The 27,407-nt window shown below is 45.5% G+C and overlaps 1 protein-coding gene across 2 annotated transcripts in view; it reads right to left on the bottom strand.

The window, feature by feature from the left end:
* Positions 1 to 224: 224 nt before the first annotated feature.
* Positions 225 to 27,407, bottom strand: part of SAMHD1 (SAM and HD domain containing deoxynucleoside triphosphate triphosphohydrolase 1) — a 92,986-nt gene continuing 65,803 nt past the window's right edge. The window contains exons 7-16 of one of the 2 annotated variants that reach the window (XM_019550750.1): positions 24,262 to 24,417; positions 20,675 to 20,775; positions 20,473 to 20,581; positions 18,809 to 18,900; positions 15,860 to 15,975; positions 10,072 to 10,211; positions 7,762 to 7,857; positions 5,734 to 5,838; positions 4,256 to 4,393; positions 225 to 1,525 (exon numbers count right to left, since the gene is read on the bottom strand). In XM_019550750.1, the coding sequence (XP_019406295.1) occupies positions 1,394 to 1,525; positions 4,256 to 4,393; positions 5,734 to 5,838; positions 7,762 to 7,857; positions 10,072 to 10,211; positions 15,860 to 15,975; positions 18,809 to 18,900; positions 20,473 to 20,581; positions 20,675 to 20,775; positions 24,262 to 24,417 (1,185 nt within the window). In that variant the 3' untranslated portion in view covers positions 225 to 1,393. The remainder of the gene's footprint in view (positions 1,526 to 4,255; positions 4,394 to 5,733; positions 5,839 to 7,761; positions 7,858 to 10,071; positions 10,212 to 15,859; positions 15,976 to 18,808; positions 18,901 to 20,472; positions 20,582 to 20,674; positions 20,776 to 24,261; positions 24,418 to 27,407) is intronic. The other variant, XM_019550751.1, reaches the window with a different exon arrangement.

The raw sequence follows: 27,407 nt of genomic DNA, 5'->3' as shown, positions 1-27,407 counted from the left end.
CCAGAGGGCTAACTCAGCCTAATTCCTGATTACTTTCAGCTGACCAGCTACTGCATAAGGGTTTTTTTAATTGGAAATGAGTTCGTCGCTAACATTTGAAAAACCAAGTCAAAAATAAAATCTTTAGAGAAGGAAGTGAAGGGTTTTATTTTAATTAAAACCTAAAAAAGAGACAACACCGGAGAAAACCCCCAAAAAACACTTCTGTTGGAGGGGCTTTTTGACTTGCACCTGTTAAAACATTTGAGATGCAAGTGAAAAATTAGGGAAAAAAAGAGGGGAAGAAAGCCTTGCTTTTGTATTGAACAGTTTGGCAATACTCAGCCAGTTTGGCAGAACTTTTGAGACTACCCACAAGCAACAGAGGAAAGAAATCATTTAATATACCAGTGAAAATTGCAAAGTCACTGAACAATGCTGTGGGTTGTAGAGTTAATTGAGGGAGATCAGGTAGCAGAAGTACTGCATTAGCAGACTGCTGCATTAGTTAACTGCTGAGAAGGTATTTTGCTGTGTAAGCATATCCTCATTTTAAAAATACGTGAGTAATCAAGTTGACAGTATCTCTTTAGCCAAATTTTTTTTGCCAGGAATGTTCAGATAGTAATGAAAGATCACAGCATTTCTGTAACTGAATACAGAGTAAAAACCACATTCTATAAACCAAAAAGCTATTTTTTAAAAACCCATAAAGTGTCTGGGTACTTTGGTAGCATGAGGAGACACAGCTCACATTCATCAGCTTTTACAGTTACACTAATCTTCAGTTATTTAAAACGCAAATATTCTAGGAAAAACAAATTTTAGCTCTCACATTTCTGATAAAGCCTCAGTATTACCATAAACAAAGGGATCCAAATTACAGGAAATAGCAATAGGTCTTTCCAACATTTCATTTATGATACTTGCACTGATAGAAGAAACTGGAAACTTATAGTTCTCTGATTTTAGCAAAAGTGGGAACTGTGTTGAAAAATACAGCTAACACTGCATTTCAACCAGGGTAAAATTTTGCCCTTTTGTACGCTTATGGAAATGTGTATATTTTATCAAGCCTCTGAAGTTCATTTTTAAAAAGGGACTCTTGCTATATGACACAAGTACATTCAAAGAACACACTAGAAACGGTTGTGTTAAGTTTTGTTGCAACAAATAATCTCTCCACATAAAATTCCCCTCTGAGTATCATAATACACAGAGTTTTAATGAACTACACTATATAGGAAATTTCAGCTCCTTTTAAAATGCATTATTGTAAATCTGCTCTGAAAAGCTTTTACAGTTTATCCTTATTTCACATAGGCTTTTTCTAAAATGTGCCAGCCATCATTTAAAGAGATAAATAGGATAGTGCAAAATCCTTATCAGAAAGGCTTTAAATACATTTAATAAGTCAGTTATTGAAAAGTCTGGCTCTGGGTTTTGAAGCTTTCTTGCATTCAGTTGGACCTTCTAGTTCATCTTCTTCAGTGTTTTTCCAGCTTGCTTTCATTGGAGTTAGCAAAGGGGCAACCACATCACCATCCTATCAAACCAATGAAAGAAAGAAAAGGTTTGCTTTTAAAAGCATTCTCCTGAATTTAGAATCAAAAACCTCAACATTAGAATATTTAGTAAAATGGATTAAAAGGCGAAAACCACTCAAACACTGCAGTCAATGCTTGATTATTGTACATGAAAATTTTGGATCAGTGTTCCAACAGAAATTAACTGGTTCCTAATTTTGACCATGATCACATTTTGATCTACTGATTGCATTTCTGGAAAACATACTGCAGGGTCCAGTACATTAAAGTGTACAATAAACCGGGAAGCATTATGTACTGGCTGAGTGGGTGCTGTACCATATAGAAGTGATAAGTGTTAGCAACCTACTAATTCTCTGTCTTCATTATTATATTAGTGATGTGATCATTTGGTCTCAGCGCTTCCATCAAGATGTAGCTGGTCTTGTATGTTTTTACCCAAGGTGAATATATTAAGCATCTTTGTTTCCAACTTGAATTTCCACATTCAATACAAGATCAACACAACTCAGCAAGGGGGAATTAAAGTCTCATGGAGCCCCCTCTTTCCAGTTCCTTTGATTTATTGCATGCTCCTGGGGACATGATGCCAAATCACTTGGTACCTCAGGTGTCAAGGGATCATGGCCCATGGTCTTGCAAATTTGCAAAGGTGTAAAAGTTTCCTACAAAGTAGTGCAGGAAATAAATGCCTGTCCATTATTTAAGATTGGTCTCTTTTGAGATCTGCTTTAGATCTACCTGCCCAATATCCTAAAGGCTGGGTCCAGGGGGTGTCATAAGAGCATCAGTGCACCTTGTCAGGGCACGCCCCCTGTGTATCCGGCGGGCGGGGGGCAGGCAGGAACACCAGTGCTCCCCTTGTGAGCGCTGGTTGGAGAGCAAGTGGCGCACAGCTAGCCAGAGTGTGGGGCCACCGGCAAAAGCGGTTGTGCTGCTTCCGGAAGTGGCCACAGAGCTCCGGAAGTGGCGCAGCTGCTTTTATTGTGAGACTGGCACCCCCCGTAACCAGTGGGATTGGCCGCTGGGGACCACCCTCCCCAGCCAGCGGGACTGGCTGCCAGGGGAACCCCCTCCCAGTTGCTGACTGGTGTTGGGGGTACGTACTTGACTCAAGAGGCATCAGACACCCATGGCTGGGTCATAGTGTGCCTCTGGACCAACTCCCACTGCAAAAGCCAGAACTGCACTGAGGGACAGTGAAGTGCTCTACCCCATTAGTGCTCTTCATCAGAAAGCATCTACCAGACAAACAGAAAATTTAAATAGGCTTAGGATGAGCAAGAGGAAAAAGGGAAAACACAGATAAGAGGAAATGTTTGAATACTTTGAAAAATACATGCCACAGATATGGCCATGGATGACTTAGACCTTTTCTATAGTAAAATTCGCATCAGTTCCACTGATTGATTTGAATGAGTGCAAGTTCCTGTGTGAACTATCCTCTACTGAAGTGGGTTTTACTCAGTTAAACTAAGTAGGGATGCATCGATAGAGATTTTGGGGGCCAATACCAATAGCAGATTTTTAAGGAGGCAAATTAGCCGATACCAATCTGATTTCTGATATAGCTGCGTCCAGTTGGTAAGTCTGTTGTGGTAAAATGAGAGCGGGGTCGAAGGGATGTGTGTGTGTGTTTTGTGGGGGAGATCAACACCTGCAGTGAGGGAGGAGGTAGGGTAGGGTAGGTGCAGGACAGAGCCACAGCTTGTTCAGGGGGTGCAGAGAAGGGGGTGGGGGGGTGGCTAAGGCCGCTGCGCACCACTCGTTTAGAAGCAGCTCATCTGGCAGCTCCCACCGCTGCTCCCGCCGCTCATCTGGGGGTGGGGACGGGAGGGGATGTGTGCCCCCTGATCTGTGTGGGTCGGGCCAGGTGGGCTGCAGCAGCAGGCTGGGGCCATGCTGCACTGTGCTTGGAGCGGGTGCTGGCAGCGCTGGGAGAGGGGGCTATGGGGAGGGGGTGCAGCCCCCCAAATTTCACCATAGCCCTTCCCAGTGTTGCTGCCGCCTGCTCTGAGCGCAGCACAGCATGGCCCCCAGCCGCAGCCCACCCGCTCTGCCCCACTCCAAGCAGATCCAGGGGCAGACGCCCCTCCCCACCTCCCCCATGTCTTCCCGGATGAGCAGCAGGAGCAGTGACGGAAGCCACCAGACAAGCTGCTCCTGGACCAGCAGCACACAGTGCTGGGAGCTGCAGCTCTGTCCTGTGCACACCCCACCCTGGCTGGGCAGCACATACCCCAGCCCCACTCCTCCTTCACCATGGGGGGCATTGACCTCCCCCTCCATACTTCCTTTCTCCTCCCTCCATGTCCACCACAACAGACGTACCAGCTACACACAGCTAGCCAAACTGCTGGCTGCACTCCTCACTGCCTGTGTGCCATGCTGCGGCTGCTCAAATTATCAGCCACATCAGGTTGATCTCTGATATAGTTAATTTTCTTTATATCAGTGCTGATCCCATATCAGAGCGATGTATCACTGCACCTCTAAAACTGACCTAATGTAATAAAAGCTGTTTACAAGCTAAAATTTAAAAAAGTGTCCACACAGGAGGCTGTGGTAGATTAAATTCAGTTCAGCTATGGTGAAGTTCTATAGCCCAGATAAGACTTACCCATAACATTTCTTAATATTATACTAATTATAAAAAACCAGACTCCCTAGGCCAAAGTGAGATGCTCCAGGGGTAGAAATGTATGGAGGTAACATTATACAAACTTTACCTGTGGTTTAGTGAAATCTCTGTATATACACCACTGCACAAAATACTGTATTGCAGCATTAAGACTCTTCGCATCTGTTTTCTTACAGTAAACTCGGATAAGCTGTTCCTCAAAGGTCTCTGGCAGAAACCTAGAAACCTTTTGAATACAGAAACAAAGAACTTAAATATCTTTTTGAAATTTATGTAATGGTTTATTTGAGATTCCAAGATTTTCCCATATATGTATTTATTACTAAAATTCCCCAGTTCTTTTTAGAGCCTTAATTAGATTCTGGTTTTCCCTGTCAAACTCCATTCTTTATATAAATTAACAAGGAATAGATTTAAGTAGCATTATATGCAACAAACACATAAGAACATAAGAACATTTACTGGGTCGGACCATAAGTCCATTTTGCCCAGTATCCTAGGTCACAGTGGCAGACAGAGGATGTTGAAAGTGAGAGTGAACTGAGTATGACCAGGGTTCCCCCCTCCCCCACTGTTCCCCTCTCATTTGAGGTCTCCAGCATTTAAGGGTGAGAAGGTGCTAATTCAGAGGCTGTATCTTCAACTCCCATGATCAATAGCTACTGCTGCCTCTTTCCTCCAAGAATCTGTCCAATCCCTTCTTGAATCTAGCTAACGTGTCCGCTTCCACATCTGGTAGCAGTGACTTCCACACTTTAATTACACACTGTGTGATAAAGAATTTCCTTTTGTTAGTTTTAAACCTACATCCTAGTTTCATTTTGTGATCCCTAGTTCTTGTATTGTATGAGACAGTAAATAATAAATCCCTATTTACTTTATCTTAGCCATTTATTATTTTGCAAACTTACCAGGTCTCCCTCCAAGCATCATTTCTAAACTAAACAGCTTCTTTAGTATCTCCTCATATGGCAGCCCCTCCATATCTCTAATCATCCTTGTTGCCCTTCTCTATACCTTCTCTAGTTCTTCTGTATCTTTTCTGAGGTGCGGGGACCAGAACTGGGACCAGTCTTCAAGGTGTGGATGCACCATTGATTTATAAATGACCATGATGACACTTTAAGCTTTCCTTACAATTCCCTTCTTAATAATCCATAACATTTTGTTTGCCTTTTTGACGGCTGCTGAGCACTGAGCTGATGTTTTCAGTGAGCTGTCCATAATGACTCCCAGATCTCCTTCCTCTCTGGTAAGAGCTGATGTATAGCTCATCATAGTGTAGGTATCGTTTGAGTTATTTTTGTCCAGGTGCATCACTTTATACTCTTTTTAATTAAATTGCATCTGCTATTTAGTTGCCCATTTGCTTAATCATGCTACATCTTTCTGTAGTTCCTCACGGTATGCCTTGCTCTTTACCACTTTGAATTGTGTCATCTGCAAATTTGGTTACCTCACTACTCACTCCCCTTTTCCACATCATTTATAAACACAAACTCGAAATTATGGGAAAAGTAATACCAACACTGCATGATCCATAAAAGTGTTCAGACTGATAAGTACCTGCTCTTTAGTAATCTTGATTGCCTGGCTAGGGTCAGACTTGCAATAGAAGCGAACATTATCAATAGGGTTCTGTTCTTTCATTCCATAATCCATATTGATAACCTTGGGAGACAGAAAATAAGATGAAATTCATCCTAACACATCTGTCTTCAAGTTTGATTTTACACATATACACAAAATATGGAATCCCTAAAAGCAACAATAACCATTAGCTATTAATAACTAGCAACAATTTAATATTTGTATTTCTAACGATTTCTTCCAAGGCTGCCACTGAGAAATAAGCCATGCCCAGAGCTGCCCTAGGTACTATGTTTTCAGCATATGACAGAGGAACAGTAGGTTCAAGTTGTAAGGTGAGTTTCTCCTTAATGGTTTTATGACTGCTGTAAAGACGGTGTATACATTCCCGCAGCCGAGTCTGTGAACAAGCCACACGCATACCAGTGGGAACATGCAACTCATTAACTACTTAGTTAGGTTTTTCCTCCCCCTCCCCTCACCGCCCTCTGATCTCATAAAATAACAACTTAGCAATTTTAAGACCGAAAGCTGGCAGGAATTAAGGCATTTGCATTCAGCTGGCAAGCAAACATTTATGACATTCAACAAGGGGAAATGCTTAACTTCCTTTCACTTAGTTACATGTGAGGTAGGGTAAGATTAGCAGTGCTTTACTTGGTATGGCCCCAATGTCTCATGATCAATCTTCCATGCTTTCCAGCCTAATCCACTGCACCATATCTAGCCATGGGGTGATCTGCACTGTGGATCAGTGACCTACCGTGGACGGCTATGTGATCCAACCCACAGATCCTCCCATAAGTTCAGAAATCTGGCAGCAGGGGAGTGGTAATTAACACTGCCACTGCTCCCCTACTGCCAAATTTCCAGACCCATAGAGAGTCCCATGGATCAGATCACATGGCTCTGCAGACCAGAGGTTGAGCACTACTGTGTTGGAGTTTAAAAGAAAAAAAAATTAAATACAATCTTAAAAAAAAAAACCTTTCGAGCTCATTGCTACGTGTTCCTCAAGTGGGACTGGACAGCATTTTCCCTTTCTTTCCAGCAGCATTTACTTTAAAAAGTTTTGTGCTAAATATTTTCAGAGTTAAGTCAGTCATTGCCTTTTATGATCCCTTCCTCCCTCCCTTCTTCATCTGTGGATAGAGACTACCTTGTATGAAGCATCTTGTTATAAGAAAACAAGACTGACAGTTCAGATTCATGCAAACCAACTGGTGGGGGAAAACAGAAGGTATGAACTCACTTTGACCAACTATTAATTAAAGCTATTTCTGAGTTTTGGAATGTAGTTTGTATGAAAACCATAGAAATTTGAGTTCTACAGGTCACAGAACAAAAAGTATACTGCAGTGGTTTCTGAACTGCTGTCTATGATTCTTGCTATCTATCTTCAGAAAACTGATGGGGCATCTGGGGTTAGAGCCACCGCTGCCTGCTTCCATACATATTTACTACAAACAGTCTAGTTGCCTCCACTAACAAATAATACAACACAAAAGAACAAAAGAGGAAACGGGGACTGTTCTAGGGAGTGGAGCCAACAGTGAACAGTTAAAATTAAAACACTTTCCCAACTATAAAACACAACCAACTATAATTACTGGGAGGAGAGGTATCCAGAGGACTAACTTTTAAGATATGATTCACACTGTAAAAAAAGTCTAGGAGTCCCTGAGCTATAGGTTTCAGGAGTAGTTTACAGGAGTAAACTACTGTTATATACCAGATATAAACTACTGTTATATACTACACCTCACCATAGTGCTGAGAGCAAACTGAATTTTACCTTATCTTTCACAGTGCCCTTGAATTGCACAGTTAATTACAGTGTGAATGGGACATGCCAGTTGCTTATATAGAATATGAAGTGTACACACACACACACACACACACACACACAGAGTTTGCATTTAAATTTGAGTATAGTAGCCTCTTTCTGATTACAGAAGTGATACAATATAGTTGATATTTGTTTCTCTGAAAGGAGATATTTACATCAACTATGAAGTCTTCAGACTTCAACTCCATATCGTGAGGTATGTTTTCTGGCTTGGCAGCAGCAACATCAGCTGGCAATGTGTCGTACTCCTCCTGAGAAAGAGTAAAGTCAAAGGCTAGGGACAGACATTTAAAAAGCCTGATTCTGAATTGATTCAATCTTTGCAGGTTAGTCTAACCTGGCTAGGCTAAACCAGTTTGTAACCGTAAGACACTCCCTCTGGACTGAAAAAATTCAGGCACCTGCCTGCAGTGGCTCAGGCTAGAAGCTTGGAGGCACAACAGTAGCCCTCTCATCTCTTCCATAGTGCTGAGCTGTGGGGGGCAAGGCCAGGCCCTGGCAGGACTAGGGAGGGGTCCCCCCCTCCTCAGCAGCACAGCAGGGAATGTTTATCACCCCTAACTCAGTGTTTATCAACCAGTTAAGAAAACAAAGCCTCTCTCCATTAGTTCAAACTCTTCTTAAACAGCTTTTCCAAGAAAGGACATTACCAGCTACCTGATGATTAGCTCCAAAAAGCCTGTCTTCTTTTGTTGTCTGTTGACTGTAGCCAGCATGTGGTCTACTAGCTAATGCTGAGAGGTGTCTGTGTAAAGTATAGGGGCTGGGGAAAATAATCCCCGCTTAGCAGGGAGAAGTCAGGCAGACACCTACAGTCTCTGCCAGAGCTCCAGTGTGGGAGCAGAGGGAAGGGGCCAGCTTTGCTGTGGAGCAGAGAGCCCCGCCAGCCCAGAAAGCATTCCATGATGCTGGGGGAGTCTGATTTATCTTAAACCAGCAAGGGGTCTGGGACAGACATTGCATAAACCAGTCTGACCCAAATCAGCTAAGTCTGATATACTACATTCAACCGGGTTTATCTCAAACAGATTTCAGCCATTTTCAAACTGGTTTATGTGTACTGAACATCTGTTCTCTTACAGGTTTAAATCAGTTTCTAATCACTTAAACCAGTTTGTGTGTAATATCTGTCCTTTGCCAAAAAGGTTTTGTCACATACTACCAGTTCCCGAACTGTGCAACAGAACCCAGCTGAGAAGACTGAGAATACAGACATACAGGCAAACTAGTGAAAACACAATTATTTTTCAAAAAGCCAGCATATTTTTTCTTCCAAATTAGTTGCCATTCACAAAATGTAAAATCCCTAACTGTAGAAATTAATTGCAGAAACATTTGTATTTCATGAATCTACTTTAATTGCAGATGGAGCTCCAGTATTTGCTATGACTGGTACAACGTACTACTTCAAAGCAGATGGAATAACACTTGCATGAAATGCCATAAATTTGAGGTGTCTGCATTTCCGTTAACTGTGTGAATTTGGCTAGAGTTTCCCCATTATGAGAAAAATAATTTTAGATGGTCTTGAATAGCCGTAAAGTGTTTAGTGCATAGGATACTATCAGCCCTCACGTTTCCAAGAAAAAAAAAATCCAGGATTTTAGTGGAAACTGTGCTGAACCTCTGCTTTTAAACACATTTAATCATGACATGATTAAAAGAATGATTTTCTTATAAACAAAGATTTATACTTGAATATGTTTGAAAAATATTTTTATAACAAAGTTGTAACATTAAAAAATCTCAAGCTTTTTAACAAATATAAGGAAAATTTTAAAAAACCAGACAAAGCTTATTTTACCTTAATTCTGGATTTTGAAATAGTTGAATTGTTTGCTGAATTTTTTTCCACAGAAATTCAGTTGGTAACAGATATTTTATCCCCAGTTAAGTTCTGACAGACTTATATTAACTCACAGCATTTTACAACAGCACGTGCCAAGCAACCTTCAACTATAAGCGCTAATCTCAGCTTCAGCTATATAGTATCTTTGGTGTGTAACATTTAAGTTGAGACTTTAGGTTGTGCACATTCCAGAATTTCAGTAATTATTTCTAATTATCAGTATTAAAACAAATGAGTCAAGTTTAGGGGGGAAAACATTCCAACAATGAGTTGGACACATGCATCAGATTTTTGTTACTATCTAAACAGTTTGACCATTTCCTTGCATTCATCAGATGTTCTTAATTTAAACTTAATTTTTGAACTAGAGTAACACACTGATATTTTTACAGAAAACATGTTACTTCAAACAGATTTCCATAATTAAATCAGTAAGTCACCTTTCTTTAATATTCCCCCCTCCCCCATCTACTTTTTGGCTATCCCTCTTTCCCATTCACTTGCTGGTTCTGTTGTCAATGTGCCCTTGACACAAGCAACTTACAATTAACAGATCAGTAAGATTTGTACATTCAAGCAGCAGCAGAATTTAGAGCTGGCCATCAACAGAGATTACCTTTTCAATTTCCTTTCCTTTTTTAGGCTTAGTTTCTCCTACATACTTGTATAGTTGACGTTGCTCTATTTTATAGAGAATTTCTCGTGCCTCAGCCAGTTCTGGACGACTGGAGTGCAAAATCTCCAGAAAGATGTTATCTGTCAAAGTTAAACACATGTTGTTTATATAGTCAGTCAGTCAAGTTCCAGTTGTTACAGCAAAGACAAACTCTGGATCTAAGCCTGTACTGTGCAAGCTAAATTTATGCAAAAACTTAACTCAGGAAAAAAAAATCCAAGCCATTTTCAACGAGTGACCCAATACACTAACAAAATCATTTTAAAATTTCTTATACACAATGTTCAAAATAAAGATTAAAAGATATGCTGACCTCCCATCCCTGAGGATGAGATTAACAGGTTTGCAACTGACACCTCTTTCACTAGTTACAGCCTTTTCTAATTCATTCATTCAATATATAGTAGAGAGTTCCATATCCCAACAACAGTGGATTAGCACAAGACTGTATCCTGTTTTCTTCATTTAAGGCAGGAGTGTCAAACATAGGACTCATGGAACCATTTGATTTGGCCCCTGGGTCACTAAACTGATTCCATGTGCTGGCCCTGGGTCTGCATGCAGCATGCCATGCAAGGGCTGGATCTTGAGTGACTGGTGCCACCTTAGTCAGGGGAGGCACATGCCCCCCACAGCGACCAGTGAGCGACTGGACAGGAGTAGTTCCCCTGTGGCCAATCATGCTGACTGGGGTCGGGGGGGTCCCCCATGGTCCCTTTACACATCACCACTGGGCGGGATGCTGCACCACACATGCTGCAGGTAGCACAGGAGGTCAGTCTGGAGAACCACATGCAGCCTGTGCCTCAGGGTCCCTATGCCATGTGCAGTGCTGGGTCTACCCCATGTACTGCAGGAAGCACATGCCCTGTGTTGGCCCTGGGGGCTGCAGACACACTGAGCCCCAGGGCTGGCACATAGTATATATGGTGCAGGGGATGGACCGGCTATGCGCACTACACGTGGCACAGAGGGCCAGCAAAGGACACACACTCCATGCAGTGCCCTGCTGGACTTGGAGCCAGCATGCGGGCCATTCAGTTGGGTGCTACATGGAGTGTGTGCCCCATGTTGTATGCAGTGCATGTAGGAAGTCCATCCCCGTGCCGCAGATGCTAGCCTCAGGGATTTCTCTGCACATGGTCCCCAAGCCAGCAGGGGCCACGCAGTGCCCATGGTGTGCAGGATGCACACAGCACAGGGTGTCGAGTGTGGCCTATGTGGTGCCTGCAGTGCCAGGTCCATCCCATGTGCTGCAGGCTGCGCAAACACCATGGGCTGTAGTGGCAGGTTCAGCCACTCTCTATAGGGTATAAGTCCAAGGCCCAAGGCCACTCATTCAGCCCACAAGGTCAGGTGAGTTTTACACTCCTTATTTAAGGCATGAAGAGACCTGCATGTAATAGTGAAATACCTGCATATAATACAAGTACTTTATATCTCCAACAATGGATGCTAGAGAATAAAATCCTTCTCTGTCTCTCAAACAGCAGCGGGTCTCTTAAGAAGGGTCCCAGAATTAATACAAAATAGCACAAGATAAAAATTGTTACTGGAAGTGTTTTCAAAGCAGCATGGGAAGTAAATGGGCAGCTATCATACAGTAATCGTGGTTTAAGATGTGTTGGCCAAATATGCTGAACCATTGATATACTCAAGTTTGACTAGTAGTTCGTCTGTCAGAGGCTATGCCTAAACTCTGATGGTCCTTAAGCTTCCTTCTTCCTGAGTCCAAAAAGAGTTGGAGAGCTATTCCTCCTTTTCTTCCTCCGCCAATACTCCATAATGGCAAGGAATTTGAGTAGGTCATGGAACAAATAAAGAATACCTCTTTAATTAGTTACTTTAAGACAGGAGTGTAAAACTGGGCTGGTTGAGGATCACTGAACTGGTCTGCAGGCCAGATCAGAAATGACCCCTTGTGCTGCATGCAACATCCCTGGTGCCAGATCCAGTCCATATGCTGCATGCAGTATGCACTGGCTCTGCTTCAGGGTTTGTGCTGCATGTAGCATGCAGGCTCAACCCAGTGCTGCATGCAGTATGGGGGTAGGGATGGGGCACACACTGCTGGTTCCAGGGCTCGGCTATCTGTGCACACTGGAGCCAGCCCACAGGACCTGTCTGGCAGGGCACACATGTATCCCACACTCCAGATCCATGTGCTGCATGCAATACCAGGTACAGCCCACACACTGCATGCAGCACAAACCCAGTGCCAGCACCGGCATGCAGTGCATGGGGTCAATCCAAGACCCATGAACCAGATCATATGGCTTCAAGGACCAGATCTGCCTCCTGGGCCTTATGTTTGATACTTGTGGTCTAAGGCAAGTATCTTCTTTGACTTCTTGCCTTTATGTTACACCTGTGGCAATTCACAAACAATGACCTAGTTTGAGACTGGAGGAGTTGATTTAAACAATCAAAACACTGCTCTACCAAAATAAGCATAAAACCCTCTCATGCTTTTACTGTGGAGAAATAGCAGGTCCCAGGTATCCTGGGGTAGTTTACTGTCTCTCAGTGTTTAGCTCTTGCCTGCCAACCCTCCCAACATCCCAGTGGCCTAATTTGTCTCTTTCCTGCTATGCCTTCAACGGTAATGATTATTAAGGAGTAGGCCCTCAGTTCAATCCTTAGGTGTCTCTCCGTCTATGTTGACGTCACAGGGCCATGCCTGTTCAGGCCCACCCAATCATCAGTTTCACAGGCTTCTCAACCCTAACTGGCTCCTCAGACCCTAGTGGTTCCCAAGGCTTGTGCCCTCAGCAGTTCACTAGCCCTCTGGCACAAAGCAGTACTCCACAGGGCTCTCAGCTCACAAACAGTTCTCCTTTTTCATTCATACTCTCTAGTAAGGAGGCTAGGGTCTCCCATTACTACAGATTTTCAGTATTAGAACATGTTCTCAATAACTGCAAAAGCTGCTTGATAGGGCTGTTCGAAGCTTCGGGTGCCAATTCGATTTAGAGGAGATTCAGCCCGATTCGATGGCCGAATCTCCAAATCAAATCAGGAGACCAATAAAAAGGTCGGAATTGATTCGGAAAAGATTTGGAGAACTTCAGAGATTCGGGCAGTCCCTATTCACTGCCACAGGGACTGCCCTGTGCTGGTAAATAGGGGGCGGCGGAGGGGGGAGCCGAGGGAGGGCACCATGGGGGGGAGCCCTGCCAGACCCCATCGCCAGCCTGCTCCCCCAGTCCCCCTGAGCACCCTCCAACCTCTCTCCCAGCAACCCCCCCCCCTTGGCTGCCCCGCTTGGCCCCAGCTCCTGGTTCTTAAAAAAAAGAAAAGGAAAAAAAAGCCCCGACTCATCAGCTGCTGCAGTGGTCACTGGGGCTTCTGGGGCTCATGGCAGAGCGCCCCCCCAAGCAGTGTGGGACAGCAGGGGGCAGCAGGAATAACGGAGGTTGAAGCTCAGCTACCTGATGGGAGGTATCCTCTAAGAGGTCTGAGAGAGAGTCGGGAGCCAGTGACCGATGGTTAAGTGATAAGGTGGAGGCTGGAATAGAGTGCCCAGGAGTGAGCAGACCTGCAAGAACATCAGAGCCCAGAGGGGTGGAGAAAGACCAGAGCAGGTAGGCCAGCAGTGGCCCTGGCGCATGAGCTGAAACTACACCCTGCTGGGGTTGGATGGTGTGGTGGGGCTGCCTGCGGTGGGGCAATCTCCAGGAAATGTCACACCTGTGCCTCCCTAGTGAAAGGTGAGTATGGGGGACTTGAAAGCCTCAGCCGCCACTGCCTTTTGGGTGACTCTGTGGAGGGGAAAGGCTAGGGGGAGCATACCCTGACAGAAAAGCACCAGGCTTGAGTGACAGCAGGGGAACCAGGATGGCCTGAGGCCCAACGCTGGAGAGAGTGAGGCCTAGAGGGAGGCCTGAATAAGTACGAGACCTAGTGTGAGGCTGGGTTAGAGGTCCAGGCACACTGACAGACACCTGAGGCTTGAGTGCGCCATAGGCCAAATTTAAGACACCCAAGGCCAGAGAGGGCCAGGGGCCGGAATCAGCCCAGTGTGTGGGGCAGTAGACCTGACACCTCATCATACAGTAGGGCCCGAATTGGGCTGCCTGAAGCTCTGCGAGGGGCCAGAACCAAGACTGCATGAGATGAAGCCTGGAGGGCTTTATGAAGTAGGGAGGCCTGGGTGGTCAGAAAGGGCTATACAGAGTAGGACAGTGTGACTGAGGCACAAGAAAGGGGCAGAGTGAGTGAGACCCTGCTGGGGGCAGTATGAGAGAGGCTCAGCACAGGACTGAGTTCAGCCCGGTAAGGGGCCAAGAGAATTGTCACCTGTACGTGATGCCATCTGAAAGGCATGGGACACATTATAGGGATGGTTTGGAGCCATGTATTACGCCCTTGGCATCAGGGCATTAAATGGGCAGCCTCCCACCTAGGAACAACTATTTAGTTACAACAAAGGCATGGCAGGTGAGTCAGGTGGGCAGATTACTGTAGACAGGTGGGCGGGCTGATGTCATGACTGGCCTTAAGACAGCCCCCTGTCACAAACTGAAACAGGGCTCTCTTGCTCTTGCTTGAGCTCCGGTAGCCCAGTTCTCTCTCCCTCTGGCCCTGCTGGATCTTCCAGGCCTCAGCCCCTCTCCCTAGGCTTTAGCTCTAGATACCCACCAGGTCCTGTACCCCGGTAGAGCTCTATATGGGCCTTAGCCCCTCACAATACAGAGCGTCTCCAAGGCACTCCCCCTGTGATCCCTTCTAACTCTTGTCACCTTGTTCAAGCATTGGTCCCTTGGCCTGAGCCTTGCCTGTGCCACCTTTCAGGGGCTCCTGTCCCTCCAGGCCCTTGCTTTTGCCTGTTCCAGTCGGGCCTCCCTTCAGGGCACTTGCCCTTCTAAGCTCTCCTCCAGGACTGTGCACGCTAGGTTCCAAGCCCACAGATCAACAGAACAGCATGCATCCCTGGCCTCTGTCACTCTCTTTCTTCCTCTGTTGGGTCCCTGGCCCTGCCTCACTGTGCTTATGCATAGGCCTTGGTCCTCTTAGACTTAGCCTACCTCATTCCCCTTGCCGCTTTGCTGGGCTTGAAATCCAGAGTGCCCCAGTCACCCTGCTGTGTGTCCTCCAATCCTATCCTACAGCCACAATCCGGTCATCCCATGTAACACAAACCCCAAACAACAACAGAAATAAAACATATAATTTATCTCCCCATATGATGCACCTGCAGAGCTCCTTCTATTGTGATGCTATGGATATGGGCCACTTTGAGCCTTGCACCTTAGGTTCAGGCTTATAGGGCATTTAAACACATACCTTTGTGTGCCCTGACGCACTTGATTAATGGAGCCTGCTCCACACATGAGCTGACGCACACTGTGCTGTGTTGCACTCAGTTGTGTAAGTGGCGAAATGCACATCAGCATGCAGAAAATGGCGGTTGTGCACTTTTCAACTAAAATATCTTTGTTATATACCAGCAACAGAATGAAAATGAACGCACCTTGAAGAACGGCCAATTACAACCAGACCAGCAAGCAGAAATTCCATGTCTAACAAATTGTCATAGCCCAGATATATGGTGATTAAATCATGCATCGCTTATTAATTACTTTATAGGAGCATTAAGAGTATGAAGTCAAGGATAAGGACCATGCTGTGCTACACGCTGTGTAAGCACAACAAAAAAAGGACTGTCCCTGTCCTCATAAGTAGGTTATCTTAGCTAGTTAAACAAGTCACCACTAAAAGCTCATACCTGTTAGTTTACAGTACGCTTCCATATCTTCCATTGCAGTAGAAATCTTGTAGTATTTTCTGTTTGAACCCTCTATTTGAATGTGGGGATCTGCTTTCAGGAAAGCATCTGTAATCCTATTAAGAGACAAGAGATATGCAATTAGGGAAAGATTCATTTTGAAGAAGTGTCCGCTTAGATTTTAAAGAGTCAGGAAATGGAAAAAGCTTCAATCTACTGAAAATATAGAACCTCTCACCACTAAGTATTCTAAGCCAGAAGACAAAAAAAAAAATTAAATGTACTACCGTATTTCTTGTCACCAAAGGTTAAATTGCAGTGTAACTATATATTAAAGCATAACCAGCTTGCTTATTTCTGAGCAATTTCATTTTAAAAAACCTATTAAAAAAAGAGACAGAAGTCTGCTGCCTTGCTTTTAAGTCATGTTACCTGCTTTATAGTGCTTAGCTTCCTGTACAGTAGCCTGGAAGATAATGATATATATTCAGCTATATTATGTACCAAAAGACACCTGGTGATTAAACAGCTGCATGAATTAGTTACTTAGGATTCATGAAATATATGATGCTTTACTTCAAAAATGAAGGAGCTTACACAGTCATTCACTCAATGAAGGTGGCAGGAAACATTTCTAAAACAGTCAGGTTCTTCCTAAATTACAGCAGCTGAAGGACACCTTGCATTTTTCACAATAAACATGCAGTATAAAAAAGAAAGCCTGCTTCATTATTTAGGTTTCATCAACCTGCCATTAAGCTGGTTTCAGTATAAAAGGAGGTCCTTATTACCTTCATTTTTCATGCTTTAAGAACAAAGTTACAATCACCGCCAGACTATAGAAGTTTAAATAAATGTATAAAGACAGAGTTCAATAACTCATTGTAAGCAAGCTAGACTTTTCTTCAATTTACGTCTAAACAGGCGCATCTACATGAGACACTACTGTGCAGTAGACCAATTTATTGTGCAGTAAGTGTCACCATCTACCTATGGAGATGCTTACTGTGCAGTAAATTGGTTTACTCCATAGTTAATTTGCTATCTTCAAATGCAGGTAGCAAATTAATTGCGGAGTAGTTACTGCGCAGTGAGACATGTGTAGACAGCCAACTGGGAGCTAATTTGTTCCTGGTCAGCTGGGCAAGGGCCAGGAGATTGCTCCTTGCTTCCAGGAGTTGCTTACTGCCAGGGCAGACTCCAGTGAAAGAACCTGAGCTGGGACAATATCCCCTTGCCCCAGCAGCACGGAGTTCCTAGCCCCAGTTCCATCACCAGAGCGGGGGATGGGAGATTATTCCCTGCCCCTGGGAACTGCCTGCTGCCAGGGCAGGGGGACATTGTTCCAGCCTGGATTCCATCACTGGAACCCATCCCTGGAACCCATCCCATCAGCAGGCAGCTCCCAGGGACAAAGGTCAATCTCTCAGCCCTGCTTCAATCATGAAGGCAGGGCCAGCAGCTCCCTGCATAGAGAGAGTTTCTCACCCAGCCTGGAGCTGGCTGGGATCTACCCCAGACCCAGCCAGCCCTGGGCTGCACGGGGAAGTATGCACATGCATCCTGGAGCTGTCTGGGAACTATCCTGTTTCAGACAGGTCCAGCCAGCTCCAGGCTGCACATGCAGACTTCCCTGAGCAGCCCGGGGCTGGATGGGAACTGTCTCCGTCTGCGACAGGTCCCACCCCGCAGCTCTTTCCCACCCCTGTCTCCAAATCGTGCAATGGAGACACAGGGCTTGGAAAGAGCTGTGGGGGAGAGGCAGGTCCCAGCCCCTCTCATGTGTCCTGGACCATCACAACTACAACATCAGTCCAACACTAACAAAAGCACATACATGGTTTACAACCTGCAGCTTCAGCATTTCCCTGCCCAGCTGGGGGAATGCTGCTAGTTTCCCCATTAGTGGGTCAGGGCAGGGGGCTGGGACCTGTCCCTCCACCACAGCTCTCTTCCAGTCCCCTACCCCCGAATGAGAAGCAAGGGCCAGGAGCTCGCTAATGCTGGAGCAGGGGGACATTGTCCCAGCCCAGGTTCTGCCATCGAAGTCTGTGCTGGCAGCAGGCAGCTCTCAGGGGCAGGGAGCAACCTCCCAGCCCCTCCACCCAGGAGACAACTGTCTCCTGGCTCCCTGCTCCTGACACCCAAGGGGAACATGGAGGTCCCCCTGGATGCTGCAGGGGGGCAGAGCAAGGTTGGAGCAAATCTGGTCCCGAATGCCTGTGCATGTAGACGCCTACTCAACGTACGTTCATCTAGAAACATTTACTCGTGCAGACACGCCCACTGATTAGTTACATGTTCCAAATGGATATAGTACAGCATTAAAGCAGAGAGGAAAATAAATAAATAAATGAAAAGTAGTGTTGAAGGAGTACAGCTCAAAGTTTGTTGGGCTTAGGTTGAACTTTTAATAATTTATTACAAGTAATATATAAGAAAAGGCACAAGGTTCTACAGCAGTGGTTCTCAACCTTTATAGACACAAGGTACCCCCTCAAGAGACACATGGCAGCCCTTGGAAAACGCCAGTTCTTTGTTTTCACTCAATTTCTGACTACAGAAAAATAATAGAAAACTATGGATAAATAATCTTATATTTTAAAGAACAAGGAAAGACAATAACAGGTCAGGAAGTTTTTAACATTATGAATTCCTGTTTGAAATCTCTGGGTTTTTCACATGAATCACATTTGCACACATAACCATGCTAACACTGAGCGGCACCCCATGGCATCCTTGAAAGGATCCTGTGACACTCTGGTTGAGAATCAATGCAGTCTGGCTAAAGTATGAGATTAAGTAGAGTTAGAATCCTGTAAAAATGCACAAACTTTCTCTTTGCCTGTTATAAAGACTTAAAAGTAGATGCTGGTGTTCTCAAGAAAGCAAAACATTTTTATCTCAGCCATTCAATGTAAATCAACAAAATACAGAATGACTACTTACATTGTTTCAATGATGTTGCCAACCTTGTGCTGGTAGGCTCTGCGGTGTAAGCAATTCCTTGTATGGAACATATCATACAAATTTCCAACCTCCTGAATCAAAAGATGAAGTTCTGTCTCATTTGCCCCATGATTTAAGTCGGACTGTTTCACAGTGTTAAGGATTCAAATCAATTAATTTCTATTCAGCGTGCACTATACAAAGGAAGTGGCAGCTTTCTCCACTGATGAATTCACAAACAACTTCTATCTCTACTTACTACTTTAAGTGAGCTTTACAGATATCTTTTCCAACTAAAAGAAGTCTTACTACATTCAATGTTTTATTAATGTATTTATTATTTTAGGAAGCTGTCTGCAACATGAAAAAGAAAAGTCTGAAAATGTAGTAAGTTTCTCTGCTGGACGTCTATTTTAAGCTATGGCAGTTACTTTAATCTAAGCTCCTATCTTACTTTAACAGCCAAAACTTTATTTTCAATAACATTTTTCTGATGTTGGATTCAAAATGAACAGTAGAAATGTTTTAGAGCTTCCACCATCCTGGATGCATACCAACAGAACTACAAAAATTGTACTTTATTGCTTCCTGTAATAGATCAAAAATACTGTCTGATCAACAGGGATCTCGGTTTTGTTTCCCATGGAAAAACTTCCCCTTTATCGAAGGAAATGTGGGTCTCTCATTTCAGGAAAGAAACCCACGGATTTTGCTGTTTTGCAAAGAGCTCTCTCTAGGCTGGCAGAGTACCAGCCTACAAGGGGTTGGCAGAGAGTGGGAAGAGGGCAGTCAAGCAGGGGTGCCATGTGCACCACTAGGCAGCCTGAAGAGCAACTCCTGTAATTGTGGGGTGGGGACTGAGTTCTCCATAGGGAAGGAGGGAGGGAGCTGGGCAGAGCTGGAGCTGGGGCTGTTGTCCAGCCAGGTGGTGAATGGTCTTTGGGGCCAGGGGCTGCAATCCATGGCCACAGAGCCAAGGCAGGGAGCGGAACAGGGCCACAGGAAGCTAATTCAGGGGCGGGGTGCTCCCCAGGGGGACAGGGGAGACCCATACACCCCAGATCTGTACATGGGGTGGGGGAGGACATGGGCTGCCTGCCGTCCCCAGGGCCTCTGAAGCCCAGTGGGTGTAACCCGGCATTGCAGGGAACTGAGCAGAGATCTCCTTGCTGCTGTGAGATCTGTGCTGATCTGACGACGCATCCCCTGCGCGTGCAGCAGCAATGAGGGGCACAACCTCATGCTGCCACCCCTGCTGCTGCTGCTTGTGCAGGGGACACCTCTCCAGGGCAGAGCAGGGCTTGCAGTGGCAAGGAGATCCTTGCGTAGCACCACTTCCTGCAGCACCAGGTCACACCCACCAGGCTTCAAAAGCCCCAGGTGGGGACAGCAGGACAGGCAACTGAGCTCAATGTCCAGTACTAATTCCAGACTCTGATGGGAACAGGAACGAGCTACGCCTTCCCTTCCTTCCTCTACATTCTAGAAATCAAGGGATATTTGCTGCTTTCCAAAAAGGCAGAGCAATCTACCAGGTTCATCAACACCACTTCAAGGTTGCAGCAACTGAGCAGTACTAGCCCAAGGCACACTAAGAACTAGGTTTTTCAACTTGCATAAAAGATGTTGTTTGCCAAAGGACAGTTCTCATGCAGACAGATTACCTTATCACGCGTACAGATATACTTCTGCCTTTTTACTTCACAGACTCGCACAAATTTAAGGAAGCGCTTATAATCAAAGTTATTCTGGATTCCTAGGTGATGACAATCCCTAAAAACATTCCAGAAAGCACATTTAACAATGAGTGTGTATTAACAGTAAAAGCATCATAACTAATTGTTTCATAATCAGGAAGATATTTACCTTGCAAAGTAATCCCATTTGTCAACATCAATCCCATTTCTTTTGTTAGCAACTATCTCATAAAGGAAGCTTTTCTCCCTCGGTCGACCACGATAAGGCCACTTGCAGAGGGGAAGAGAAGAGAAAACTTAGAAACTAGCTAATGAGAATGAGGTAACACAAGGTCAGCAGTCATGTCATCATGCATTTTGAAGACAATGGAAATACATTTCAATTTTGCATGCAACTGTATACCAAATCTACCAATTTACCAAATATCTAATAAAGACGTAAGATCAGCTTTCTGAAACAAAACCTATGACATTATTTTAGAACTGGGGCTTGTGCAACAAGCCTATTCCAACCACGCGGTTGGTCCAATAAAAGATATCACCCATAGAAATTCTTGCCTCTCACATGTGTCCTGGACCATCACAGCTACAACATCAGCCCAACACTAACAAAAGCACACAAATGGTTTAAAACCTGCAGCTTCAGCATTTCTCAGCCCACGGGTCACAAGAATACATGAAAGGGTCAAAAACAAACTTTAAAAATGGATTCTCCTTTAAACGTGAAAAATGTGGGAAACTGGCTTTTCCCTTGCAGGCTGGCAGAGTTCTGGGCTGCTTGGGGCCCCCCATGCTGTCCCCCCCAACCCCTGCCCCACACACTGAGGGGCTGGAGCGGGGCGGTGGGAGGCAATGGGTAAGGAGTGAGGAGCACTCGGGCAGGACAGGCCATTGAATCGGTCCTGGTAGAAAAAAGGTTGAGTACCACTGCTTAAATTACTGGAGAGAAATTTGTGGTGATGATAGCATATGTTCCAGTCTAATTGTTCAATATCAGAACTATTTAGAAAACTTTGCACTGTTCTATCACCAACATCATTGAGAGATTTAACCACTACTGAACATCACAAATCAAAGTGATACAAGTTGTATAATGCAATCTGCAAAGGAAATAGAATTTCTTGTAAATAAGTTATTCTTTGGTTACCAAGCATTACCCATAGAAAAACTTTGAAATATTGTGGAAAATGTAATCTGAAAGAAGACTGAATGCAAAGAGTTTGTCTTTTCTCCTGAGAGCAAAAAACCTTAGGGCTGAGCACCACAAGTAATCTGTAAATTCTAATGTTTGTTGTGACAAAACTGAGTATTTTAGCTCTATACTGCATTTAACTGTCAAGATGTAAGTTTCCATTCATTGTGTTTAAGAAACTTTTTAAATGTTGCAATAAACTGCTAACTAAAAATTTTAGATTTTTTGGTAAAAGAAGTAACCTGGTTGAAATAGAACAGTGTAATGGCATCACAATGCTTGGAGTCTATTCTTAGCTGTAACACTAGGTGTGTATTTTTGCACACTTTACTCAAACTCTTATACCTTTTTCTCAGTCTGTAAAAGAATATAAAACTTAGCTAGCTAGCTGAGATGTGGGGATTACTATTTGTGAATTATCATTTCTTGCCTCATTTCATTACAACATTTCACCCTTCAAGTTCCTTCTACTCATTCTGCATGTTATTGTATCAAAGGCATGGGGAAAAGAGTCACTCCTATCTTACAAGCTCATACAAGGAAATCTCACTAAATATGCTATCATTAAACTGCCACCAAAACCAAAATGTACTCAGCAATAGAAACCAACTAAGTTGATTAAATGCAGCTACCAGGAAGCATGAATATAAAGCACATGGCCCACATGCTGATGGGAACCTTGGGTTTTTTTAGGGTAGCATACTATATTAAAGTCCCAGGCCCAGAAGCCTTGCAGTTCAGATGCCCCCTTGCCTTGCTTGTTCCTAGCCAAAAGGCCAAAAAGCAGCTAAGGGAAAAGTACAAAAGGAATCCCCCATTTCCACAAAGTTAAGGAGACCCTATCAGAAAGAGAGAAGACTACAAACAATACAGCGCATCATTGGAAACTACCTCAAAGACGAGTTAATATACTCCACTTAAATGGTGGAGTCATGGTGAGCCAGGCCACAGCATGTATTTTGACTTCTTCATTCTCACAGCTGAGCTCTGCCTTCCTTTACCATTTCCCACAATTCCTGTTTTTAACAATCCATAAATGTCTGGCAAACGTCACCAATTCGGGCCCCAAACAGTTTACCCAGAAACCCTCTGTCAGCCCCTCTCTCAGCCTGGCACACAGGATTTGTGTGGCCCCACCCTCCATGAGGTGAAGCCAGACCAGTTTGCCCTGCACCTCATCTGCATATAAATTTTTGGAGGATCCCAGCCAGGACTCTTGGCAAGAACACCTGGTTCCAGTCATGAGCAGGGCCTAGTCAGCAAATGAATCCTTTGTGGAGGGTATCTGGAGTACACACACATACTGAGCAGTGCTGAGCTGTGGGGTTACCATGGGCACCTATACACATGCAGCCAGGATGCTCCGGCATGCTATAATTACAGAGCATTAGAGCAGACTCGATTAATCAAGTCTGCTGGAGTGTGGTAATTACTATGCTCCAGCAGACTCCAAGCATCATGTGTATCAGCATCCCCTTGTTGAACGATCTTTAGTTAAAGTGCCCCTGCTGCCATTTTTCAGCACAGGGACACTGAGACATGTGACACTCTGGGCACTTTAATTACGGTGGCTCTCAGTCCCACTCTAATTAAAGCGCCCCTCTGCACGCCCCCCACCTTACTCTTGAAGCACTTGTATAAATGCCTCATTGCTTGACATGCTGTTGACTCTGGTGAGGCCCAGCACATTGAACTATGTGGTAAATCACAAGCCTTTGGCTTTGGGCTAATATAATGCATAGTTTGTACTATGTACCAAAGCTACTCAAAAGTGTGTTTATGTGCTAAAACTTGCAGCAGTTTCAAAAAAAGGAAACATGCATCAATTCTGGATGAACTAAGTGTATGGGTACTATATGTAAATTGCTACAGCCATGTTTAATTTCAATGTTATTGTTTTTAAACTTGCTCCCCAATTCAGTAAGAGAGGGAAGGGACTGCCAGGGAAAAAAGCTGGGGGAAAGCAGAGCACAAAGAAGCTACCAACCTCTTCCCCCAGCCCCCTCAAATTTATTTTCCCTGTTGTAGCAATGGAAGGGGGGCAAATTCAAGGCAAATCTCAAGTAATTAGATTCTATACCTGGAAAATTATAACAGTTTTATAAATGTTCCATATATAGTATCTAATTATTTGTGGGCTGTCTTATTAGGGTCACCTTCTATTTGACTACATGTAGTAACTCTGCACCTGCTTATTTATCTTCCCTACTCAAGCTTTACATCTCTCCTCTGTCTATCTCAGCCTCGTGACCTATTCATCAGGCTCCTGAAATCACTTCCGTGTTCCCCTATGATACAACTCCCTCTATCCATCTAGCTCCTTCAGCAGACAAGTTTTTAAGTCCCCAGTAAAAATCCAAAATCATCTTAGCCCCTGTCTGTTTGCCTTCAGTTCTGAGCTTTGGAGGACAGTACTTAAATTCTGAATTCTTCAGAAGCCACCATCAGCTACCTACAACCTAAGCAATACTGCATTTTTCACCCAAAGATTTCAAGCTAAAGTTCAACCTTTCCTCATCAGCATCTTATATTTAAAACTTCCAAAAAGTGGAATATTAACTCACTGGATTCTCGCATGTTGTTTCATCTATGGGTCCTCCTATTTGTTCCTTGATGAAGTCCATATCTTCACTCAAGACAAGACCATAGTTTTCCATGACTTTTCCTAGGTCATTGGAAGTAATCAGGTGTTCAAACATCTGAACAGAAGCAGTTTCATGCTGCAGAAAGTATGTATAAATATTATCATTATAAACACAAAGTTTAAGAGTGTGTGTATACATGACATGAAATTTTTTGCAAAGATATTATAACTCCAGAACTATAATCAGTAGAGCTGTGTGAAATTTCGCTGAGTGTTTCATTTCGGAACTGTTTTGACATGTTCTGAGCTGAAAACAAAAAAATAGAAATGCTTCAAAACAGCTTCAAAATGAAACAAGGGCACTCGAAATGTTTGGAAAGATTTGAAATATTCTGAGTTTTGAAGCTAGGTTTGCTTGGCTTTAGTGCCGATCCCAGGCAGCAGCAGCAGCCTACTCTCATCCGGCACGCAGATCTGGGGACCTGCACCCCCAGTAGGGCTGCGGTGCTGTGCTGGACTCCTCCCAGGGATGCGGGTTCCTGGATTTGTGCACTGGATGAGAGGAGGCTGCCGCCTGGGACCAGCAGCAGCAATCTTCCCTGGCACTGGGAGCGGGCTGTGCCCAGCACTGGTCCCAGGTGGCAGCCTGAGCCTCCTCTCATCTGGCATGCACATCTGGGGGATCGCACACCAGGGAGGAGTCCAGCACAGCCCCGCAGCCCTCCCAGAGGTGGAAGCCCCTGGATCTGCACCCTGGATGAGAGGAGGCTCTGGCTGCTTCTCCCACCATGGACCAGCGCCCCCTGCTCACCTTCCTGCACAGCTACAGCCCCCGCTCAGCCCGCAACCAGCTGTGGCCTTCTCACTAGCGCAGCAGCCAGCTGCGGCCTCCCCCATGCGCTCCCTACTGGGCTGTGGCCCCCCTGCGTGCCCCCCTGCCTGGCTGCAGCCCCCCCACATGCCCCCTGCCCAGCTCCAGCTCCCTGTGTGCTTTCCGCTGGGCTGCAGCCCCCCCCATGTACCCCTTGCCCAGCCCTCCGATGCGCTTCCCTCCCAGCTGCAGCCCCCTCACTTGCTGCCCACCAGGCTGCAGCCTCCCGTGTGCTCCTTGTGCAGCAGTGGCCCCCTCACACATGCCCCCTGCCTGGCTGTGCCCTCCTTGCTCGCCCCCAACCTGGTTCCAGCCCCGCAGCTTACCAGCAGCAGCAGCTACGCTCTTGGCCTTGTAGCACAGCCCCCCTGCATGGCAGGGGGCAGCGCAGCTCGGCCCCAGCCACCCTGTATCCATGTAGTGCACTGTGGCAGAGGCCGCGCGGATACCAGGCAGCTGGGGCTAAGCCGTGCTGGCCCCCGCCATGCAGGGGAGCTATGCCACAAGGCCAAGAGCTCTTGCTGGTAAGCTACGGGGAAGGCTGGAGCTGGGCGGAGGGTGTGCAGGGAGGCTGGAGCCGGGCAGGAGGTATGTGGGGGGGTGAGTAGGCCATAGCCAGTCATGGGCCAAATGGGGGGCTGTAGCTGAGCAGGGAGGTGACCGGGGGCGCCGGCCCCTGGTGGGAGAAGCAGTCTGAACTTCCTCTCATCTGTGGCACAGATCTGGGGGCTCGCACCCCTGGAAGGGCTGCCAGACTGTGCCAGACTCCTCCCAGGGGTGCAAGCCCCTGATTTGCGCTGGACGAAAGGAGGCTCAAGCTGCAGCAGCCACAATCTTCTCTGGTGCTGGCTGTGGGCTGCACCCAGCGCCAGTCCTAGGCGGCAATGTGCAGATCCGGGGGCCTGGACTGCAGCCCTCCTGGAGGCGCAAACCCTGGATTTGTGCACTGGATGAAAGGAGGCTGCCACTGCCAGCAAGCGTCAGGACTTCTGCTTTGAACAGTTTAAGGTGCAGTTTCCCAGAAACCTCTGTACCTATCTCCTTGAAACTTGGCTGGCTTCATGCCCTCAGAAGGCAATTTTCATTCAAATCAGCCAAGAAATGACAAGGTTTTAGGCATTTTCATAATTCCCCATTATAACCTATGGGTGAAACATCAAAAATCATAAAAACAGCAAAGCAGTTTCGACAGAACGAAATGGGACAGTGCTTTGAAATGAAACAAAAGGACGAAACGAAACACTGTCCGTCTGAAATGGCGAAACAGACGTCGAAATGAAACAATTGTTTCCTACAGCCCTAACAATCAGTATACCATATTACTGTGGTATAGCTCATGGGCAACTGGTGCCTCCTGAGTCTGGGGGGAAGGGGGTGGTATGTGCCCCAGGAGCCAGTCAGCGACTGGGGGGTGGATCTTCCTCTCTGTTCTAAGCAGAGACCTCATGGCCTGGGGAGCCAGGGCCAGTAGCCTCTTTCACTCCACGTGGTAGTGATGATGCTTTTCAAATTGGTTGGCTAGCAGTCAACAACTGCTGGCCTTCATTGGGCCCCAAAGGTGATGTCAAAAGGTCTATATAAGCTAAAACTGCCCAGGAGATGGAGCAGAGCAGCCATGATGAAAACTCACACAGGAGCTGAAATACTTCAGCTCTCTCTCTCTCTCGATACTGAAGTGAGTAAACTGCTGAAACCTATCTAGATACATAGCTTGCTGTAAAATAGATGTGTAATCAAAGACTACTAGCCATACTGTTTGCTCTAGGGTTATTCTGTAATACTTCTCTATCCTGCAGCTTTCCCCAAGCCTTTTACCTGTAACCAGAACAGTTCTTCACTGTCACTGTGGTGGACTGGTTGGAAGATGTATGCCTTTATGCCCCCTTGGTCTGGCTGACTAAGAGAGGCTACTTTTTGTGCTTCAGGCTAGAGGAAGCACCCCAAGCTTTTGCAGTGGGTCAAGCACCCTCAAGGTCTACAAGGCTTGTGTACCCCAGGGGGCACAGGGCCAAAAACAGACCAGGTCTCCTGGTTGGTGGCGGCGGTACCCCCAAGCTTCTGGGTGTGCTCCAGGAAGGGGTTTGGCCAGACATGAGGCACCCCAGGCAGGCACTTGAAGCTTGACAGGTGGATGGGTGCAGTGAGATAGGTGGCACAGTGCAGAAGCGCCCCCTACTGGCCTGCCACAGGCTGCGTAGACAAAAGTTGGGTGGAGTTGCAGACACTGGGCACATCTACAGATACAAATACTCCAG

Source organism: Crocodylus porosus, unplaced genomic scaffold (genome assembly GCF_001723895.1).
Source record: "Crocodylus porosus isolate Cpor-Errol unplaced genomic scaffold, CroPor_comp1, whole genome shotgun sequence".
Taxonomy (NCBI): Eukaryota; Metazoa; Chordata; order Crocodylia; family Crocodylidae; genus Crocodylus; species Crocodylus porosus.
Note: the sequence above shows the minus strand (reverse complement) of the source record. Positions and strands in the feature narration are given on the sequence as shown.